General features: G+C 43.7%; 2 protein-coding genes and 1 long non-coding RNA gene across 3 annotated transcripts in view; 2 read left to right on the top strand and 1 right to left on the bottom strand.

Moving 5' to 3' along the window:
• The window catches only part of LOC139798421 (hexokinase-1), a 39,171-nt gene extending 35,715 nt beyond the window's left edge, over positions 1–3,456 (top strand). The window contains exon 18 of the mRNA XM_071749027.1: positions 288–3,456. Coding sequence (XP_071605128.1) covers positions 288–432 — 145 coding nt within the window. The 3' untranslated portion in view covers positions 433–3,456. The remainder of the gene's footprint in view (positions 1–287) is intronic.
• Positions 3,457–5,705: 2,249 nt separating this feature from the next.
• TACR2 (tachykinin receptor 2) lies at positions 5,706–14,405 on the bottom strand. The gene is made up of 5 exons (XM_071749028.1): positions 13,964–14,405; positions 10,330–10,524; positions 7,533–7,689; positions 7,002–7,198; positions 5,706–6,073 (listed from the first exon to the last, which is right to left on the bottom strand). Exons 1-5 carry the CDS (start codon positions 14,365–14,367, stop codon positions 5,878–5,880), a joined length of 1,149 nt encoding a protein of 382 aa, XP_071605129.1. The 5' UTR covers positions 14,368–14,405; the 3' UTR covers positions 5,706–5,877.
• LOC139798424 (uncharacterized) lies at positions 12,006–14,426 on the top strand. Its single transcript, XR_011726809.1, has 3 exons — positions 12,006–12,856; positions 12,967–13,088; positions 13,974–14,426. It is a non-coding gene; the product is annotated as an uncharacterized lncRNA (long non-coding RNA).
• Positions 14,427–18,024: the final 3,598 nt, after the last annotated feature.

The following is an 18,024-nucleotide window of genomic DNA, read 5'->3' as shown; positions in this document are numbered from 1 at the left end:
GTCTAAAAGAGCTGGCGGCAAGAGGAGGAGAGGACAAGTGCCCATCTCTGATGTGCATGTAGGGAGATGAGTGATCTCCTCCCTCCCCTTTGCTGTGGTACCAGCAATCTGAGTTAACCCCATGCAGACAGAGAGGCAAGTTCCTTTTTCCTCCCACTGGTCCCAGTCTTTAATTCCACCCTAGTTTCTACTGCTTTATGTCTTTCCCCTGCAAAGGCCTGTGGCAGTGCTGTGCTCTGAAGATGCTGTGGGCCCTCCCTCACCCACTGCTGTTGTTTCCTTTGCAGCTTTTCGAGGATCATGCACCAAACAGTCAAAGACCTGGCACCCAACTGCGACGTGACCTTCCTGCTGTCAGAGGATGGCAGTGGGAAGGGGGCAGCGCTCATCACAGCAGTGGGATGCAGGCTTCGTGAAACTGAGCAGAACTGAACTCCACAGTCCCAGCCCCGATTCTGTCTTGTGAGCACTTTCTCATAAAGCAGCGACTGCATAGTCAGAACTGGTAAAAACCCAGAACTCACTGCTTTATCGGGGGAAAAAAAAATACAACTAATGACATAAAAAATAGGATACAAGATAGAATGTGTGCTGTTAATAATATCTTCTGTTTCTGGACCCCAATCTGCATGTTTCTTATTCACCTTGTTGGTACCTTCCCATCTGTAGGTCATGGAAAAATCAGTCTATAATTTCTGCAGCTGTCAAAAATCAGTTGTTGTCTGAGACGAAATTGCCCCCAAGTGATGTGCGTTGAGAGCTACTGTTGCATTGTACCAAACGTGTTCTTTGCAGCATCCCTGTTAAGCGCGCCACCAGCACACTGACCACCAGACCTGGGTGTTAATGCTTGTAGTGAAGGGGAAGCAACAGTTCTCCTGCATATCTACCTGCTGTTGTTTCATATAAAAGCGATTGTGAAAACATGGTGTGTCAGCACTGTGCACGCACGTAACTATCGTGGGACCTGACGATGCGACTTACTTGCTTCCTTGATGCCTGTTTTGTCATGGTAAAAGTATATGCCCTTGTCCCACAGATCTGGTCCCACTGGTATTTCCCATTGCTTCTGTGAATAGTGTTGTGTTACGGGGCAAAATCTGTCACGTTTCGGCAAGAAATCCCTAAAGAGTAAAAAAAAAGTGGTTGGTGATTGGGGTAATCCAAATCTCCAGACCTGGGAAATCGGTAGATTTATGGTCCCTAGGCAGGCTGTGCTGTATCCTTCTGTTTAAAAGTTCTTCTTGAAAATATTTTCTATCTCTTCTTTTTAGTCTAGTTTGGGGCACTGCAGCTGCCCTTCTACCGAACCTGCAGCGAGACAGTGTCACTCGGATATTTGTACTTCTGTCTCTCGCCTTAAATGGGTATTTGCTTCCACACAGAGCTTTAATCTTTAATACTGTTAAGCAGCCACTCAAAACACAAACAGCTGGCTAGAGTTAGTGAGCAGAAATTAATATGAGGATTTGTTTGTTTGAGGACTGAGGTGTGTAAACTAAGCAAAACCACAAAGCCAAAACTGGACTCAGCTTATGCAAGGACTAAAGCAGCAAGAAAGATCATACACACTTGATGTATTCTGTCCTCTGTCGAGTCAATGCCATTATTATATTTGCATGCCAGTTGCATTACCTAAATTGAGCAGCAGTTACGCAGGCAAATGTTGAATAACGTGCAAGTCTTGCCACTTTCTGCAAAGAGGGAGACCACACAGTAAGCCCTTAATTCCCACTCTTCTACCAAAAATGGATCTGAGATGTCTGCATGGTTTTCCCTGCTGCCTTTTCCTGCAGAAAGTAGATGGAAATTTGCAGGCTACTCCTCTTTGTCCTTATTCCACTTCCCTAAGATTTGGATTGCCCTACCTATCAATAACATTTCAATATGCATTATGGTGCACTATGAGTGAATGTTGTAAAGTAACATGTGAGTCACAAACAGTCATTGCAGCTTTAAGTGTGTGTCTACCTGAAAAATTGCATGCCTAGCTGGTTTTGCAAAGGTAGAGAGTCTTTTTACTTTGCACACTAGTAGCTCCAATACTAGTGTTACGTGATACTTGTGAAAATATTAAACTTTTTTGATGTGTGTTAACTGGTGTTTAGTGGTTCTTTCTGGAAGAGGTGCTGTTGGCTGGTGGCTTAGTGCTTTGGGAAGAGCTATTGTGTAGGGAGAGCTGCAACCTAATCCCAGTGGTGCCTGTGTTTTGTGTGTATGTTTTTATGCCCGGGCATTCAGGGTCAGATTCAAACAGGGTGGATTTCACCCAGGTCCCCATGCCTGGTGTTTCCTACTGTAGTTCAGCAGAGGCACAGAGCTGAAAACACCCAAATCTTAGGGTGCGTGTATTTTGTCTGGGTGCATCTCATGCAGGGGGATCTGCAGTGCAGGAGAACCTCAGCCTGCTGCATCCAAGCCAGTGTGATTATGGGAGGCTTCGCCAGAGACACAGTGATGGATACATTGCAGTTGCTATGTCCCTGCAGAAGTCTGATGGCTGTCAGTAGGGTTAACATTTGCAGAATCACAGAGTCAGGTGCTCATACACACCATGTCCTGTGTTGGAGTTGTGTACAAAAGCCCATTTTGCATACACTGAAGTTGTGCTTCTCCAGTAACCCATCTTATGTTACAGCTTGAATAGTCTCTGACACCCTTGATGTTCAGTTATGACCACAAATAGGAGGCAGAAGAAGGTGAGAAAGATTTTGGGCACAGGGGACACATTGCATTTTAATTGCTTGAAGATTTGCAAATCTTGTGCCTGCTGTCAGCAGTGCTGTAGGGGTGGTGTGAGCTGTGCCTGGGGACCTGGGTTTGGAGCTCTTCAGCATCTGAGGATGAGGCTCAGTGCAGGATAGAGGATGAATGAGAAGTGGAAGTTAAACTTGGTCTCAGGGTGACTGTGAATTTTGGAGATGCTGGCATAGGTAATTTTGTTTATTGAATCCAGCTCATAATAAATAGGGAGTGAGTTTGTGTTTCTAACAGTGCAGCTTTTCCTATTGTGGATCATAGGTGATGTACTTGCTAAGATATGACAGTTCTTTTCCAAAGGGAGACCTGGTAGGATTTCCATTTCCAGACTACTTCTTACCCATAGGAAAATGTTCCAAGTGAATCACAAGCTGTAACTGTCTGAAGAAATGTCTCTAATGTTATCCAAGCAATGACCGAGATGTCTTACTGAAAGCTTTTGAATAGGCTTGGTGAATAAAATCATAGTCCTCTTAATTGTTAAGCTGTAATTACTGCAATATGAACACAAAGATCTTATATTTCCTGGGGAAAAGACCATTTGCATACCACTGTTGTAATGTCACCTGCTCCTTACTCCTCTGGGGGTTCTCTCAGAAGCCTTTTGAATGGGTTTTAAAACAAGCAGACTTTGTTTTGTTTTGTTTTCTTAAGAAAATAGCAGAAGGCAAAATAAAGTGTTTCTGAACTTTTGAACCCCTTTCTGTGCTTTTTATTTGTTCCTTTGCCATAAAAATTAGATTCTTCAAATGTTTTTCTTCACTGACTGCAGGGTCCCTGTTGCTGCTTAGAACATGAGTAACTGTGCAGAGGAGGGATTTATTGCAGACCCAGGGGTGTTTTAATGCTGTGTGGTATTTAATCGTTGTCTATAAGAACTGCATGTATTTACTCTGGAGCATGGCATTCCTTTTACCTCATATATTATAGGAAATAATGTAGTCTGCCTTGGCATGCCTTTTCTTCCAGGATCTAATGAATTCTCAGAGCATCTTTGGTTTCTTAACTGTTGCTGTTTCTAGTAGAGAAACCTCTCAGGATCTACAGTCTGAGTCCTTCAGGGCATGGGGAGTTTTACTTGCAACCTGGAGAAATTGTCCTCTGCTTTCTGTGCCCAAACAAGAGACAGAGATGCTGTGAGCTGCGAGAGAGCATGGGTGTTTGTCAAGGTCTGCATGGGGTAGACAGTGCCAGCACGAGTGTGACAATTCAGTGTCTGAAATAGGGCTCTGCCTGTCTGTTCAGGTGTGATGGGAGATGGAGGGCAAGATGGGATGCTTGAGATTGGCCTGTTTGGTCTAAAAAGATGCACATTAGAAAGCTGCAGGATTTAAAGGCCTTGCAATCAGATTGTCTGGGCATGGGGGTGGTACAGCCTATGTATATGAAAGAGTGAACTCTGTATGTCGGTGTCCATCGGTTCCTTGGAGCGAGAATCTCTGTAGCCTCTATTCTGGTCCCAGAGATGTGTCCTTTGCAGAGCATTGCTCCCAAATAGTTTTGAATTCCTTCAGAAGAAAGGGATTCACCACCACGCAGTGGTGGCTGGCTATAAATGCTTGTTGCTGCTGTCCCTGTCCCCTGCACCCAAGTGGTGCAGTCTTAGGAAGAGCAGGCTGGCCAGTTAACATCTAGATGAGAAAACGTCTGCTGGAATGATTTAACATAACAAACTTTTAAAGAAGGGCACATAGCCTTGTGCTCTGTTGTCCCTTCAGCAAGATAAGTTTGCTGAGTCTCTCTGTAACGTAATTGTTCCCCACAGCAGCCAATGAGGTGAAGATTAAGTGGAGAAGGAAGATGTATCTGCTGATTCCTATGCTGGAACAGGCTTGGGAAAATAACATATCTAAGTGCTTTTTGAGTTCAAGCTATAAATCTTTTCTCTGAATTTACTGCAAAATTTAAGCCTTGCCAACACTTAGCAGTTTTGCTTTCACAGACCAAAGCAGAGTATTTCCAGTAACTGGATCTTGACAGCATTGCAGGAGCTTATTGCATGCTAAGGTATGGCTCTGTGATATTACATACAAACCTGTCATGAAAGGTGAAGGTGATTGTGAGGTGCTACTTGTCACACCAGTATTAAATGCTGTATTACTTTCAGATAATATTTCTGTTTCAGCTTCTTCTGTTTTGCATGCCTGCACATAATGCCTCAGGCTTTGAAGATGACATATTTCAGCCTTTATTTTCATATCTGAGAAGAGAAGAACAGTGATGATAAAAATGGGGTAAGTCTGGAAAGAGAAGATAAAGGGACTACCTGGGAAAAGAAAGCAATGAGTCAGACTGCTGTTAGGACTAAGAGGGGGTAAAGGCAGGGGGTTCAGATTGGATCCATGAACCCTGACCCTGAGTATGCCACACCTGGCAACCAATCCTTCAGAGTGCCTTGCTCTGCAAATTAGGAGCCACAATTAACTGTGTGAAGTTGGAGGAATCACTTTAGCACAGTTTAACAGGAAAATGATGTAGTGTTTTTGCACAAGGCTGTAGAAATCCATGCAATGACAACATCTTGAAGAACTGTTTCTCATTTCTAATTGATGAGAGACAATGCTGGTAAAAGTGCAAGTCTGAAAATCCTGGAATTCAGGAAAATTTCAGGGCAGGCTTTTCAGTCTGGATGCATTAGTATTTGTCATAAACAAGTTCTGTTACACAAAGCTCCTTGAGGGCCTTGGCCCTGCTGAAGCACAAGAATTAGCTTCCTGTGCAGCCCTGAGGGTCCATCCCAAGTGGGCCAGACATGCCCTTGCCTTTCTATTCCATCACCTCATTTCCAGATGTGTCTCAGAGAAACAGCAGGAGATGACTATCTAGAAGAGAATAATTGATATTGTGATGGTACTGCCTGAGATTTGCTTCACTGCTTTTTTTACCTCCTGGTCAAAATCTCTCTGTTTTGTATTGCAGTTGTGAGGGAGGGCTGAGCTTGGGTCCTATTTGGACTCAAATGGTTGAAAGTTTTATCAAGCAGACTGCTTTCAATGCTGATGGTGCTTGAAAAAGTTCCATGGGAAAGAGTTGCTTCAGAAAAAAGACCTGCCTCAGGCTTCCACAAATCTGCTGCCTTGAGTGGTGTAGGACAGAGCCAGAACCGCAAGGAGAAAATCAAAGCGTTAGCGGGGTGAGGGTAAAGGATGTCTTCTCTTTCTCATTCAGTTGAGTTTCTGTGTTGAAGCTTGTTGTTCCTGACTTCTTGAGGGTTGTCTGGTAAAGACATGGGGATGTAAGTTTAAGTTTGTCTCTCTCAGTTGCTTTTATGCATGGACACCACCGGAAGGCTAATTTGAAGCCAGAACGAAACCTGTCAATGTAAGAAAAGACATGAAATAGTGAAATGACTTTTTTAATTGCACTAGTTGCAAGGCTAAATGTATAAATCCATGGAGGGAAGAGCAACAGGAGTTTGTGACCAGATTTCCTTGTATTTTAAGTAAATATGTCAGATCAGTGTTTGCTGTGCTCAACAGATGGTGCTGACCATGCTGATATGCAGAGCACCTGAGCAAAACACGTGTTTACCATCTAGAAACTTTTTTTTTTTTTCAAAAAGACGAGCTGTGAAGCAGCTGTGTTCTTTCTAAGAGAGGAGGGTGTGTTTGGGTGTTGTACGTCAAATGCAGACCGTCTGAATGGGCTGCAAACCTGATCTCTGTTCTGAGCTTCCAGGCAGAGCGCACACCGCCCTGGAGCGGGCGTTTTGCTGGTGTAGTCCCCGTGAGCTCACGCCACAGGAGGTGTGCCCGTCACTACTTCTCATCCTTAAAGCTTGCTGCGCATGCAGCTGAGGTCCCTGAAGAGAGACGTGGGTTAAGGACAAGTCTGGTAATGAGATGTAGTGGCAGGAATGGGCGTGGAGACCCTCCGGGCAGCCAGAGCAGCTCCCCAAGCCCAGCGTCCCCTGGCACCGGCGCTGGGAGAGCAGCGGGATCTCTGCTTGGAGCAGGAGGGACATCTCCTGGCACGATGGGGTTGTGCTCTCCCAGCCCCTCGCTCCCGGGAGTGTGCCCGGGTGGGAGTCTCGGCAGGGCACCCGTGGGTGCTCCTGCTCCCCGTCAGGATGAACGCAGCACCCGCGTGGGGGGGCTCAGGGCTGCGCTGGTGGGGGTGGCACATTATTAACAGAGTATCTATAAATCGGCTTGTTGAAAATCACAGTTGTTCCCTGAGATTTATGCTTTTTCAGACGGAGATTTTTGTTTTCTCTGCGTGCACACATGCACTCTACTTGCCTTTGGTTGAGGCAGCAGTATATGATGGGATTGTACATCGTTGAACTCATGGCAAGGAGAAGGATTGCCAGGTAAACCTGCTGAATGTACTTCTGTTGGTAGATGTCTTCCTTGAAGCTCCCCAGGATGAAATATATGTGATAGGGCAGCCAGCAGACAGCAAAAATTATCACAACTACCATCATGGTCTTCACAAACTAGAAAAACAAAACCCATGTTTTATTTCTGGGCCTGGCTTAACCTGTGATGTGCAGCTTGACTGGACACAGGGCTTTATTCTCTAAGGACTGCTGGAAGATGGCCCACTGCCTGCTGACAAAAGCCTTTCTTCTTTGGAGGCTCACTGGTGCATGTAGATAACTATTATTTTCATACTTGCTGTGTGATACCTTTTACTCCCAGCCCAAAATATTTTGTCAAACTTTCATCCCCAGTCCCATAACATTTGTAACAAATGGAAGCTCTATTTTGGAATTGGAGCCAGCAGGGCTGGTACCCCAAGGGTAATTATTTTTAAGTTTCACTTCTGACCTTTTTTTTGGCATTAACTTGTTGTTCGTAGCAGACTCTGTTAAGGTGGTTGCCTGGAACTGCACTGCTCCACAAAGTGATGCCTATAATGCTGTATGCAACAAACATCACCATTAAGGGCAGTAAATAAATCAACACGATCACAGCGATGTGATACCTGAAAAAGAACAAGAAGCACGTTTTCATAGTCAGTATGTCTCTGGAAGGGCACTTTCAGAAATTGTCTTTTGGACATGCATGTCTGGCTCCCATTAACTTCAACACCAAAGCATAAAGCAGCAGAAATTTTTCCTACAGACATCATTATGGGGGCTTATGCAAACAGCTAAAGCTCATCTCCTGTTCAGATTATTAGTCTTTGGACTGGATTCACTGCTCTTTCAGGACAGAGTAATATAATTTATTTTATCAAAAGGTTACAGGCCATGGCCACCTGCCCTGAAATTTGCTATCTCACTGCAGTCAGAAAAGAATGATGTCTGAGACTTGTGGCTGTACATATATGAACCTTTAAATTACAGAAACAGAAAAGGTCTATTCCAAATCCAGAGTAATAAGGAATGCAACAGTGCCAACAGCTTAATTTGGCAACAGCAAAAAAAAGTGGACTGCAAAATGCAGCTGGCTGCTAACAGGGTGCACAAACTCAGTAGGGAAGATGTTACCCCACAAGATTCTGCTGATTCCCTTGTGCTGGGCTTTGATTATTTTAAGCAACCACCATCTATGGGGAGGGAACAACCTGCTCACTTGGTTACAGTAGCTGTCAAATGAACATAAACTAGGATTAGGCAGGAGGGCCCTGGCACATGCTGCTGGCAGTGACCACAAGAGGCTTGGTGCAAATGGTTTTTCTCAGTATGACAGTGCTCTGCCTATAGAAAAATATTGTATTTGTCAAATGTGGCAAGTTTATCACTGCCTGTTTTCCACTGTTCCCTAGTCTCCTCAGAGTGGTACCTCTTCTGAAGGTCTTATACTGCTTGTAGAGCACAGTGAAAACCCAGAGCTCTTTTAGAATTCCCCTCCTTGAAGAGGGAGGAGATGGAGTCTAGTGTGGCAAAAAACCTGTTAGTCTTGTAGTTTTGCTGCCTTGCTGAAAATTTAACCTGTTGCCAGAAAAAAACCCCTCTGTGTTAAGGTCCTTTATTTCAGTTAAACTTCTAAAAATGTCGTGCTTTCATGCTCAGGATTTCTCAAGTAGTAGCTGTCACAGTAGTTCATTGTTTGTTTGGTTTTTTATTTTTTTTTACTTGTTTCCATCATAATTATAAGTTGTTTTCCTGCATAAAAGGATTCTCCTTTTTTCTGAAGCCTAGAAATCTCGAAAGCTGTTTTTAGTTGACTAAGAAGGGTTTGAAGGACCCACACTCAGCAGAGGAATCCAGCTGTCTATTTTGTTGTTTTTTCTCAGGATTTATTTTCCTCAGTATTTGGACTAGCACATGAATAGATGCACATGACTTTTTCTCTCTGGTCTGTAGTGTGGATATTTGTCCTGACAGACCTATCATTCAAGATGATTTCTGGGGAGTGCTGCTTCCAACTTTCTTTCTAGGAGAGCTACCAAGAGCTGCAAATCTGTGGCTGTTCCAGGAGAGTGAGCTGGTGAATTAAGTGATTTATTGTGTTCAGGAGCTGCTGCCCTTCAGCTAGGGATCCCAGGAAGAACCTGACATGTTACTTGTTGCATTCAGGACAAACCTTTTCAGCCCATACAGATTTCATTGGCATGCTGGGAAACTCTTGTTTCAGTCCTTCCAAAACAGTGAATGCAGGAGAAATAAGCCTCAGGCTTTTCATCAGAATGAAATAGTCATCAGTGACATATATAAGCAATTATCTGCTATCCATTCTCACTCACCAGGAGCCTGGCATCTTGTGTTCAATGCATGTACCAGCCAAGGAGTTCTGAAAGGAAGATCACCCGATGTGGTGTAAGCCTGATTGTATTCTTTTTATCTTTTGTGACTCTGTAGACTGGGGACAACTGACCACTAGTGGCTGAACATGATATAGCTCAGCCAAACTTACATGAGGCTCCTGGAACTTGGCAGATATTATTTTGGTAATAACTGCAGGAGGCATCCAATGGTCTGCCAGAGATGAAGACTGAGAAGGGGAAAATGTCCCTGGTGCACATAGCTGGGTAAGAGCTTTCACGGTGAAGAATGGACATGGGGAGTTCAGCACTTGCTTTTTGTTTGAAAAAATTATTTCCATTTTGTGAATCAATTTGTTCGTTTTCCATAGTTCTTCTGTTACTACTTTGTATAAATGTCTTGCTTGATAAATTTCTCAAACTGCTCTGTGTGCCACATACTTTGAATAATGATTAATCACAGCAGAACCACTAAATGTGAGGTCTGGCTTTGAACAATCTTGATTTAATTTTAAGCTAATGATGTGTCTTCTCAGCATTAAATATGCTGTAAAAATAAACCTGCATCAAGCAGGTTTCTTCCTGCTTGATGGAGGGAGAAAACCCAAAATGTTTGGGACCAGGATTTATTGCCTGTTGAAGGATATTTTGTGTTGCTTTCTCTCAAGTCCACCGAACCTTGTATCAAGTCTTTCTAGATCTTATAAACACTTTTGATGCATCACCCTTCTTTACCCTGAGCCATGATCACCAGGCAGCTTTTTCCACAGTTATCCCCTCTAAGCTAAGTTTAAGCTGCACCAGACCTGTGGTTCCCTCTGCCTTTGCTCCCTAGTACTGCCTGTAGCCAGCAGGAGATGAAATGGATTTCCTGGTTAACTTGTACACAAACCAGCAGTTTTTTGGCTCTCTTACATGAGCTGGTGCTTGGATCCCACGTCATCAGGCCAGACAACCATGCATTTTGTTGTTCCATTGTCTGTCATGATCTTGGCATAGAAACACTGGGGAAAGGCAAGCCCCAGTGCCACCAGCCAGATTATCCCTATGATGACTCTGGTGCTTCCATCAGAAAGCCGGGGTTTGAAGGGATGAATTATTGCCATGTACCTGCCAGAAAAATAGGTAATTTTACAGCTGCATTTGTAAACTGTACAACAAATACAACACCAGATGCTATGGTGGGCTTTATTGATAGAGACATATTGTCAGCTTCCAGGCTCTAAATAATTGAAAAGACTTAAATTCTTTCTAAATAAAATGATTGCAAATCTAGGGAAGAATGTGTTAAAACCATGTGAATGAATGCTTCTGATGTGAGGCTGAAGCACAGTCTCTGCCTTCTGCATATGGTCTTCACAAATATTCAACTTACTTTGAATTTTTTTATTTTTTTTTTGTAATTAATTTTTCAAATGCTTTATGTATTCGGTCTGAAATTTCGTGCTGTGAACTGTTCATGTTAGTTTGGAGTTACTGCTCAATACCCCACCCTTTTCTCTTTCCTCTGCCAAAAACCCCTGGTAAAACCATTTCCCCCTAATTATGTCAGTCTCCTCTGATGACCTGTATTATCACAACACCAGATTGGCATCTAAAGTATCCTTTACCCTGGATTTTCCCCCACTGATTTCTAGCTGCAGAAAACTCTTGTGCCATCCACCTCTGCCTGTAAATACTTGAGCACTTACGCTGGCAGTGGAAGGGGCAAGCTGACCCCTTTGGTCCCACACCTGCTCAGAGCCCTCATGGCACATCAGGCTATTAGATTACTTGCAAGTCCCCAACGCTCCCTGGTTTAAAGTTCCCCATGTAGAAACTCATGGGATCATAATGAGTACATAATCAATTATGCATTTCATGTCATGCTCTCCGTACTCTTTGCCATGGTTGTTACAGAGGCAAAATAGAGTGAAAACTGCCAGTTGCCTCCTGGTTTTCATAGGGAAAATGTGACAAACTCTGTGCTGTCTCTAGGCCAGGGCTGGGAGGGAGCTCTCCCTGGCTGCTGCAGCAGGACAGACTGGCTGGACAGACAGACAGCACAGTAAATAAGCCAGAGCTGTAGGGCAGCAGAGCCTTATTTAGCTATAAAATTTTCATGTCCCCTTGCTTTTCCTTAGCTTGTCATTGGCAGTATTTACCAGTGCTTGAATCTGGTCAGGGAAGAATCACGTGGCAAATATTCTCCAGAATATTTTCCCACAGAAGTGCCCAAATCCATGATCCGTGGCTTTTGGTGGTCCACAAGTCCCAGGGATAGGTGCTGCCCCCAGAACTGCCTGGTGCTGACCCCAAAGGGCTTGCGAGGTGGAGGCTTTTCCACTCACCCAGGGCTGTGTCCCTGAGGTGAGCCGTGCTTTTAGGCAGGCTTCTGCAAGTTGGGAAATCTCCCACATCTCTTGAGAACTCCTGGCTGCTCCTGCTGTGTGGCAGGGCTGCCTTTGTCCCTATGCTCATGATGCCTGTGCCCTCTCTCCATGACCTGTGACATCCCAGGATGCTGGGACCATGGTCCTGGTCTCCTTCCTCTGCTCCTTATTCCAAGCAGACAAAAAAAAAAAAAAAAAAAAAAGCTGAATTTTAGACACTCTTGCACACTTTCCAAAGAGGACCAGGAGGCTCTGCTAACCAGAGTGTGAAACTTGATCTGATGCACTACATTTCTGTCTGGAGCACTGTGGAAAGTGTGCAGTGGAAACAGCTGCTCCAGTACACAGAGCAGAGCTTGAAAGGGGAAACAGTGGTCCCAAACCCCATGGTGAACACTATCACCAGGGCTTTTTCCACATCCAACAAAAAGGCTTGCAGAGCTGTCACTTCTTAGCCTCCTTCCTTACAATAAACCCCTTCAAAAGACATTGTTTTATCAAAGTTAAACAACGGAGGCCAAGTAGACATTTGGGTTACTCATAACAATAAATGGAAGCTGCCAGTTTCCAGGAGACAGTGTCAGGTTCTATTTTAAGGTTAAGTGAAGAATAGCTATATATGGTTTGCTGAGAGATGCCAAGTTTCCTTTCTGATCTGTGCCATGTGACTGAAGAGATTCTGGTTGTATAGGTACTTTCACCAGAAGTCCCCAAGGAGCCAGATTAGGGAAACAAGAGGATACAATGAAACTGATTTTTTTTTTCTTAAATTAAAAAAATAATATACTTTGCCAGACCACATGTATAAAATAGCCAGTTACCAATAACCCTTTATTTAAAGCCAGGAACAGCAAAAGAGTTTTAGAGTTTAAAACTTATCTTGCTGTTTCTTCTGAATAGGGATTTACTTCCATCTGGACAACAGCAGGCTGATAAACACATCCGTCATCCCTGTGCTTATTAACAATCCTTCCAGTGACCACAGGGGCTGCTGCCCTGCCCTGGGGCAGCCACAAGTCAGTCAGGGCCACATCCCAGCTTCGATGTGGGCTTCAGGAGGAGAAATAAAGGTAATTTGTTTATCTGCTTTGATTTGCCTATTGATTGCTTCCTGAGGAGGCTGGGAGCAGGGGGAGGTGTGAAAGCTCACCCCCAAGACCCCCAGAGCAATGCTGTTCAGGTGGCTCCTGAGGGACTGTGGCTCCACTTTTGAGGGAGCTGGAAGGACTCTTTGCAGATACACACACTTGATAAGGACAAGAGGAAACCTGAAGGAAACTGGGCTCGATAAAAGACCAACAGGTATTTCTGGATGCTGGGTCTGGCTGCCCAGGGGAAGACCTTTGGAGAGGCTGTAGGATGGAAAAGATAAAAGTGTTCCCAGTGTCAGGTGGGGAGTGGAAGAAACAGGGGGAAGACAGGAAAGATGGAGGGAAGGAGGGCAGAGAGCCTAGAATGGAGCTTCCTTCTTTTACATGCCATTGGGGTTAAAGAGAGGAAATTCCCATGGACTTTTTGGCCACTTTCTAGTAAAAAGAAAACCAGCATCACTTGACTTAACAATGAGCTGTAAACACATTCAGACTCCACAAATTTAAGCTGAAGTAAAAGACACTTGGCAGTTATAAGACAGTGTTATGAGAAGAACAAATTACCTCAGAAGTCAAACAAAATCAATGTAATTACTTTCCTGCCTCTTGGAATAAGTCATTCTTCTGACCTACTGAAGCTTACTACTATTTCTGATCCAATTCTTATTATTTCTGGTGGTTTGCTGGACTTGCAAGCAGGATTGTGGGTGCTGATACTTTCAGCGTCCCGCAGCATGTTCGGATTGCTTCAGCTCTATCCAAATAAGAGGTCCCTCTTGTGGTTTAAAAAAGAACCCAAAAGCAGTTTGTGGGATAACTAGGAAACAATTTATGATCAGTAATGAGGGAACAAGAAAACACCAGCCACTTCCAGTTGTTACACATTCGGGTGTGACTCAGAGCAGGGCTAAGACCCTTCCTTTTGTGCCATAACTAATATATGACCCCACACTCATTTGCCTGGCACTCTTCCCACTATACTGATAAGGCATCTGACCTGGGACCCAATTGCACAAAGTATTGCAATAATTTCTTATAATTTACATTGATTTTTTTTGGACTTTATCTTCTTCTTTTGTCTCTTACCTTTCTGCAGCCACCGCTGTCATTGAGTAAATGCTCACAAACATTGCAGTGATGGGGAACCAGTTCTGAAACCTGCAGAATTCCTCGCCAAAATACCAGACATTGTGACTGGCATAAATAAAATTGAAGATGGTATTGAAAGCAGACATCAGCAAATCAGAAAGAGCCAAATTAAAAATAAAGTAATTGGTAGCAGTCCTCATTCTCCTGTGGGCAAGAATAATCCAGATGATGGTGATATTGCCAACGATGGATGTGATAACGATGAAGGAATAGGTGATAGCCCACAAAGCAATCTGCCATCCTGGCTGGGTAAACTGGGTTACTGCTGTCCAGTTGCCACTGTCCTCCAGGGAGTCAGCCTGTGAAATGTTGCTAGCATTTAAAATGGAAAATGTGCTCATGTTTTTTTCTTTGGCTAAGCATTAAATGAAATCTTCTGGCAGCTGCTCATTTTCTTGCAGTGGATACTGGTGTTACGAATCCCCATGCACATGACTAAGTGCTGTTAAAAAGACATGGGGATAGGATGTCTCATGTCTTCTCATCCTCTTTTCCAAGTGACAGAATGCAGTTTCAGCAGGAGATGACTGATACCAAGGGCCTCCTCCTTGCCTGGCATTTTAATCTATGCTGGAAAAGCAAAAAAAGAACAACTCCCCCCCCTTGAGTTTTCCTTTTCCTTTAAAGAGGTTAGAAAAAAGGAAAAAAAAAAAAAGGCAGGGGAGGAAGGTGTTTCCCAGATCAGCAACAGGCAATGTCTTCCCTTAGGACCATGAAGATATAAATGGATTATCAAGCCAGAAAGCACTTCATTCCAAGTGGAAATACTTCTTTTTCAGGGCAGCAGTTTTCCAAGGCACGAGCTATCTGAATCCTCTGCAGTGGGACTGAGGACATTTGGTTTTCTCTGCCTGTGTAACTGTTAAGTGTGAGGCAGGAGCTGCACTGGGATAAATTCTCTACAAGGTTTAAGGGGACTTTGGAAGGAGGTGGAGTCTCTTGCAGGCAAAATCTAAACAACCAACTTGACATCAAATGAAATACTGCAAAGTGGTACTTGAAGTTTTTTCCCCCTCTCTCTTTTGAAACAGTTTGGAAACGGACATGCTGCTGGATCAGGGTGTACAGGGCTTCAATGCAGCTACTCTGCCAGGCTCACCAGTCCTGCAGTCCTTGTATTTCCAGCCCCTTCCCTGGATTCATGTGAGCTCTCATAGCAAGAAAGAAGAAAAATATATTCAAGGCAATTTTAGCAAGGTGGTCTTGCTCTTTGCAACTATTTGGAGGCTTGCCTGCATTTTTAATACATTTTACTTAATGTTGACTGCCTTATAATGATCTGAACCACCATGTTTAGTAGGTTTGGTATGATTTAATTTATTCAAATTATAACAACATATCTTGTTGTGCTTCAAGAATCACTGGTGAACACTGCCAGGAGAAGAGGCATTTTTGAAGGTCAGACGTGAACTGGGACTTCTAATAAGGCTTCAGTAGGAAGCTGGCATCAAGGGTCTCATCCAAAACTCCAGAAATCCTTCTCCAGCTGCTTTCCAACACAGAAACATCCAGAGGAACCTCTGTTCCCAGCCTCCATGCTCCATGATGCTGAGGGACATTCAGACCCCCGCATCCACTTTCCCAGCATCTGCTGCAGAAAAAAAAATTATTGGCCTCACATATACAAGGAGGAGTATCTGATTCTCATAAGAAAGGGGAACCCCTTACTCCTGTCTCTGCTCTGAGCACAGCACCCTTGCTCACTGTCAGCTTTTTAGTAAATGACATAAAGACAAGCAACACACTTGAGGCTGGGATTGCAAAGAATACTTGGCACTGGCTCATGCCTGCTCTGCTGGAAGCTAAAAGGTAGTGAAAGGTATTAAAACCTACTTGCAGATATTAAAACCTTTTTTTTTTCAGGATTCAGAAAGCTCCTGGTGATTCACACAAAGGATGTGAGTGGCACTGGGATGGCAGTGCTCCCCTAGTTCCTGGAACTGCAGCTGTTCCAGGCTCCCCCATAACAGGGCAGTATTTATTGTTAAGGATGCTTTTCACCAGCTCAGCCTGGACTCTTTCTTTGCTTCATTAATTTCTGGAGGCAGCCTTCAGTTAACCCATCACTTAATCACCACAACTCTGTAAAGCTGGTGTCTGATATGGTATTACCCAAAGGGCGTATTTTAGAAATCAGTACCTGCAGTACTGCATGTAACATCTCCTTCTCTTCACAATGGACTTTCCTGCAGGCGATCCCACTCACTTCCCTACCCAGAAACTGCAAAAATACACATTTGTATACTGCATGTGCACTGTAAAGCTGTTCCGGGATCTTCTTGAAAGCTTTCCACTGACACCACATTAAACAGATTAAGAACCTTACACTTTCCGTGTGCCATCCAGGAAGCCTTCTCCTGATTTGCATTGTGAATTCAACAGCTAATAGTGTTCTTCAGATTTTTTTTTCCTTTGACTTGCTCAAGTCTCTTCAAATTCCAAAGAGAAGATGAGCAAAAATCTCCATATGTTTAGCTGTGAGTGCAGCTAAAGTGCTTTATCAGTCTTTGCTATGGAAAGCAGAACATAAGGAAGCACTCAGAAAAAGGGCTGTACTTTTTTTATGTTTCAGTGATGAAACTATAACCTCTCTTGGCTGACTTTAAAGATGGTCAGGGTGCCCACATTTCCTAGGGAGCACCATTGCTGCCTCTGAACCACCTGCCCCAGTCCCTGCTCTGTTATCGGGTAATAATTGGAGAAGCAGCCACCTTTTGGTCAACATAAAAGTCAGCAGGGACTTGGTTTCATTTATACACACCCACACCTTTTCTCCATTTCCTGGCTGTGCATTCAGGAAGTTATTCTCTTGGATTCCAGCCAGTGCATGTGCCATCAGCCTTTTGACTTGCAAACTGGAGCGATTTTTTACAAAGGCAGGCTCCAAATTCCTCAGGACAGTAGCACTTCTAAGGGACCATGGGCAAACCCCACCTCTCTAATGATTTTAGTGTTATACCAGGAAAAAGGGTTCTGGGTTTGGCTGGTTTCACTGTTGTTTTTATTACAGGTAGAATTGTTTGAGGCCAAACATCGTCATGCTGAGTCACTGATCTGAGCAAAGGGTGAGAGATGCAAACAAAAGATGCAGGTTTGAAAGGGTGAATAAGGTTCATTTTGTCGTTTGGAACAATGACACAAGGTAATAGGAATAGTAGAGGCTTTAACTGTATTGTATGTTGGACTCTGGCTCTGAAAGGAAAGACCTTTGTTGAGAGAACAGCTCTGAGAGAAGGATGTGAAGACCAGAAGCATCCACCCTGGGTGGGGAAATGTGCAGCTTTATCAGCCAGGCTTGGGCTGGAAGAAAGCAGCAGAAATGCTGCTGGTGGTTCTGAAAAGCTTTAGGGTTTTACTGACACTCCCTGGTGTAGGGCTAGCTTGTGGGTTTACAGATCTTTTCTGCAACTATCCTAAAGTTCTGAGTCACTCATGGCTTTTGCAGGCTGTTCATGAGATCTACCATGCCTATCAGAGCACAAACAAGGTAAGGTGTTTGGGAAGTAACACCAAACTACTAATGTAGTAAACTACACAAACAGGGAGAGTGTGTAAGTGACAGGAGCAGAGAGGTTTGGATGTGAACAATGCCCATGAGACATGAAGAATATATGGCAGACTAATTCCCACTGCTTACACAATATATGGTGTGATTTCCAGCCTACACAGCATTGGTAAGCATCAGGGATATTTGCAAATTTGTCTGAAAACTGAAGTGATTGATATTTTAGAAGAGGAATAGTCGAGGACACTGTGTTATGTATTACTGTCAGAAACATACAGGTGATGAGCTGTGCTGTTGTTGGAAGGGTACCAGCCTGGCTAATTTTCTTTCCAGAAGCCAAGTTTAGCACTGCATTCAAAAGTAATAGCACATATTATAAAAGAAATAGCTAGGAATATTTTTAATGCTTTATAAAAGAGATTTTGGTAGCAACTCCTGGCTCAATGTATGTACCAAAAAAAAATTATTAGCCTGCCCACTAACACAGTTTGAC

Source organism: Heliangelus exortis, chromosome 7, assembly GCF_036169615.1.
Source record: "Heliangelus exortis chromosome 7, bHelExo1.hap1, whole genome shotgun sequence".
Classification (NCBI taxonomy): Eukaryota; Metazoa; Chordata; class Aves; order Apodiformes; family Trochilidae; genus Heliangelus; species Heliangelus exortis.
Note: the sequence above shows the minus strand (reverse complement) of the source record. Positions and strands in the feature narration are given on the sequence as shown.

What these genes read in the sequence shown, in the direction of transcription:
- TACR2 (XM_071749028.1), bottom strand. Translation starts at nt 14,367, where the DNA reads ATGAGCACATTTTCCATTTTAAATGCTAGCAACATTTCACAGGCTGAC. An exon ending in ACAGCGGTGGCTGCAGAAAG is followed by an intron (nt 10,525 to 13,963) that starts GTAAGAGACAAA and finishes TTTTTCTGGCAG; the next exon opens with GTACATGGCAATAATTCATC. An exon ending in TACTGCTGCCTCAACCAAAG is followed by an intron (nt 6,074 to 7,001) that starts GCAAGTAGAGTG and finishes TTACATTGACAG; the next exon opens with GTTTCGTTCTGGCTTCAAAT.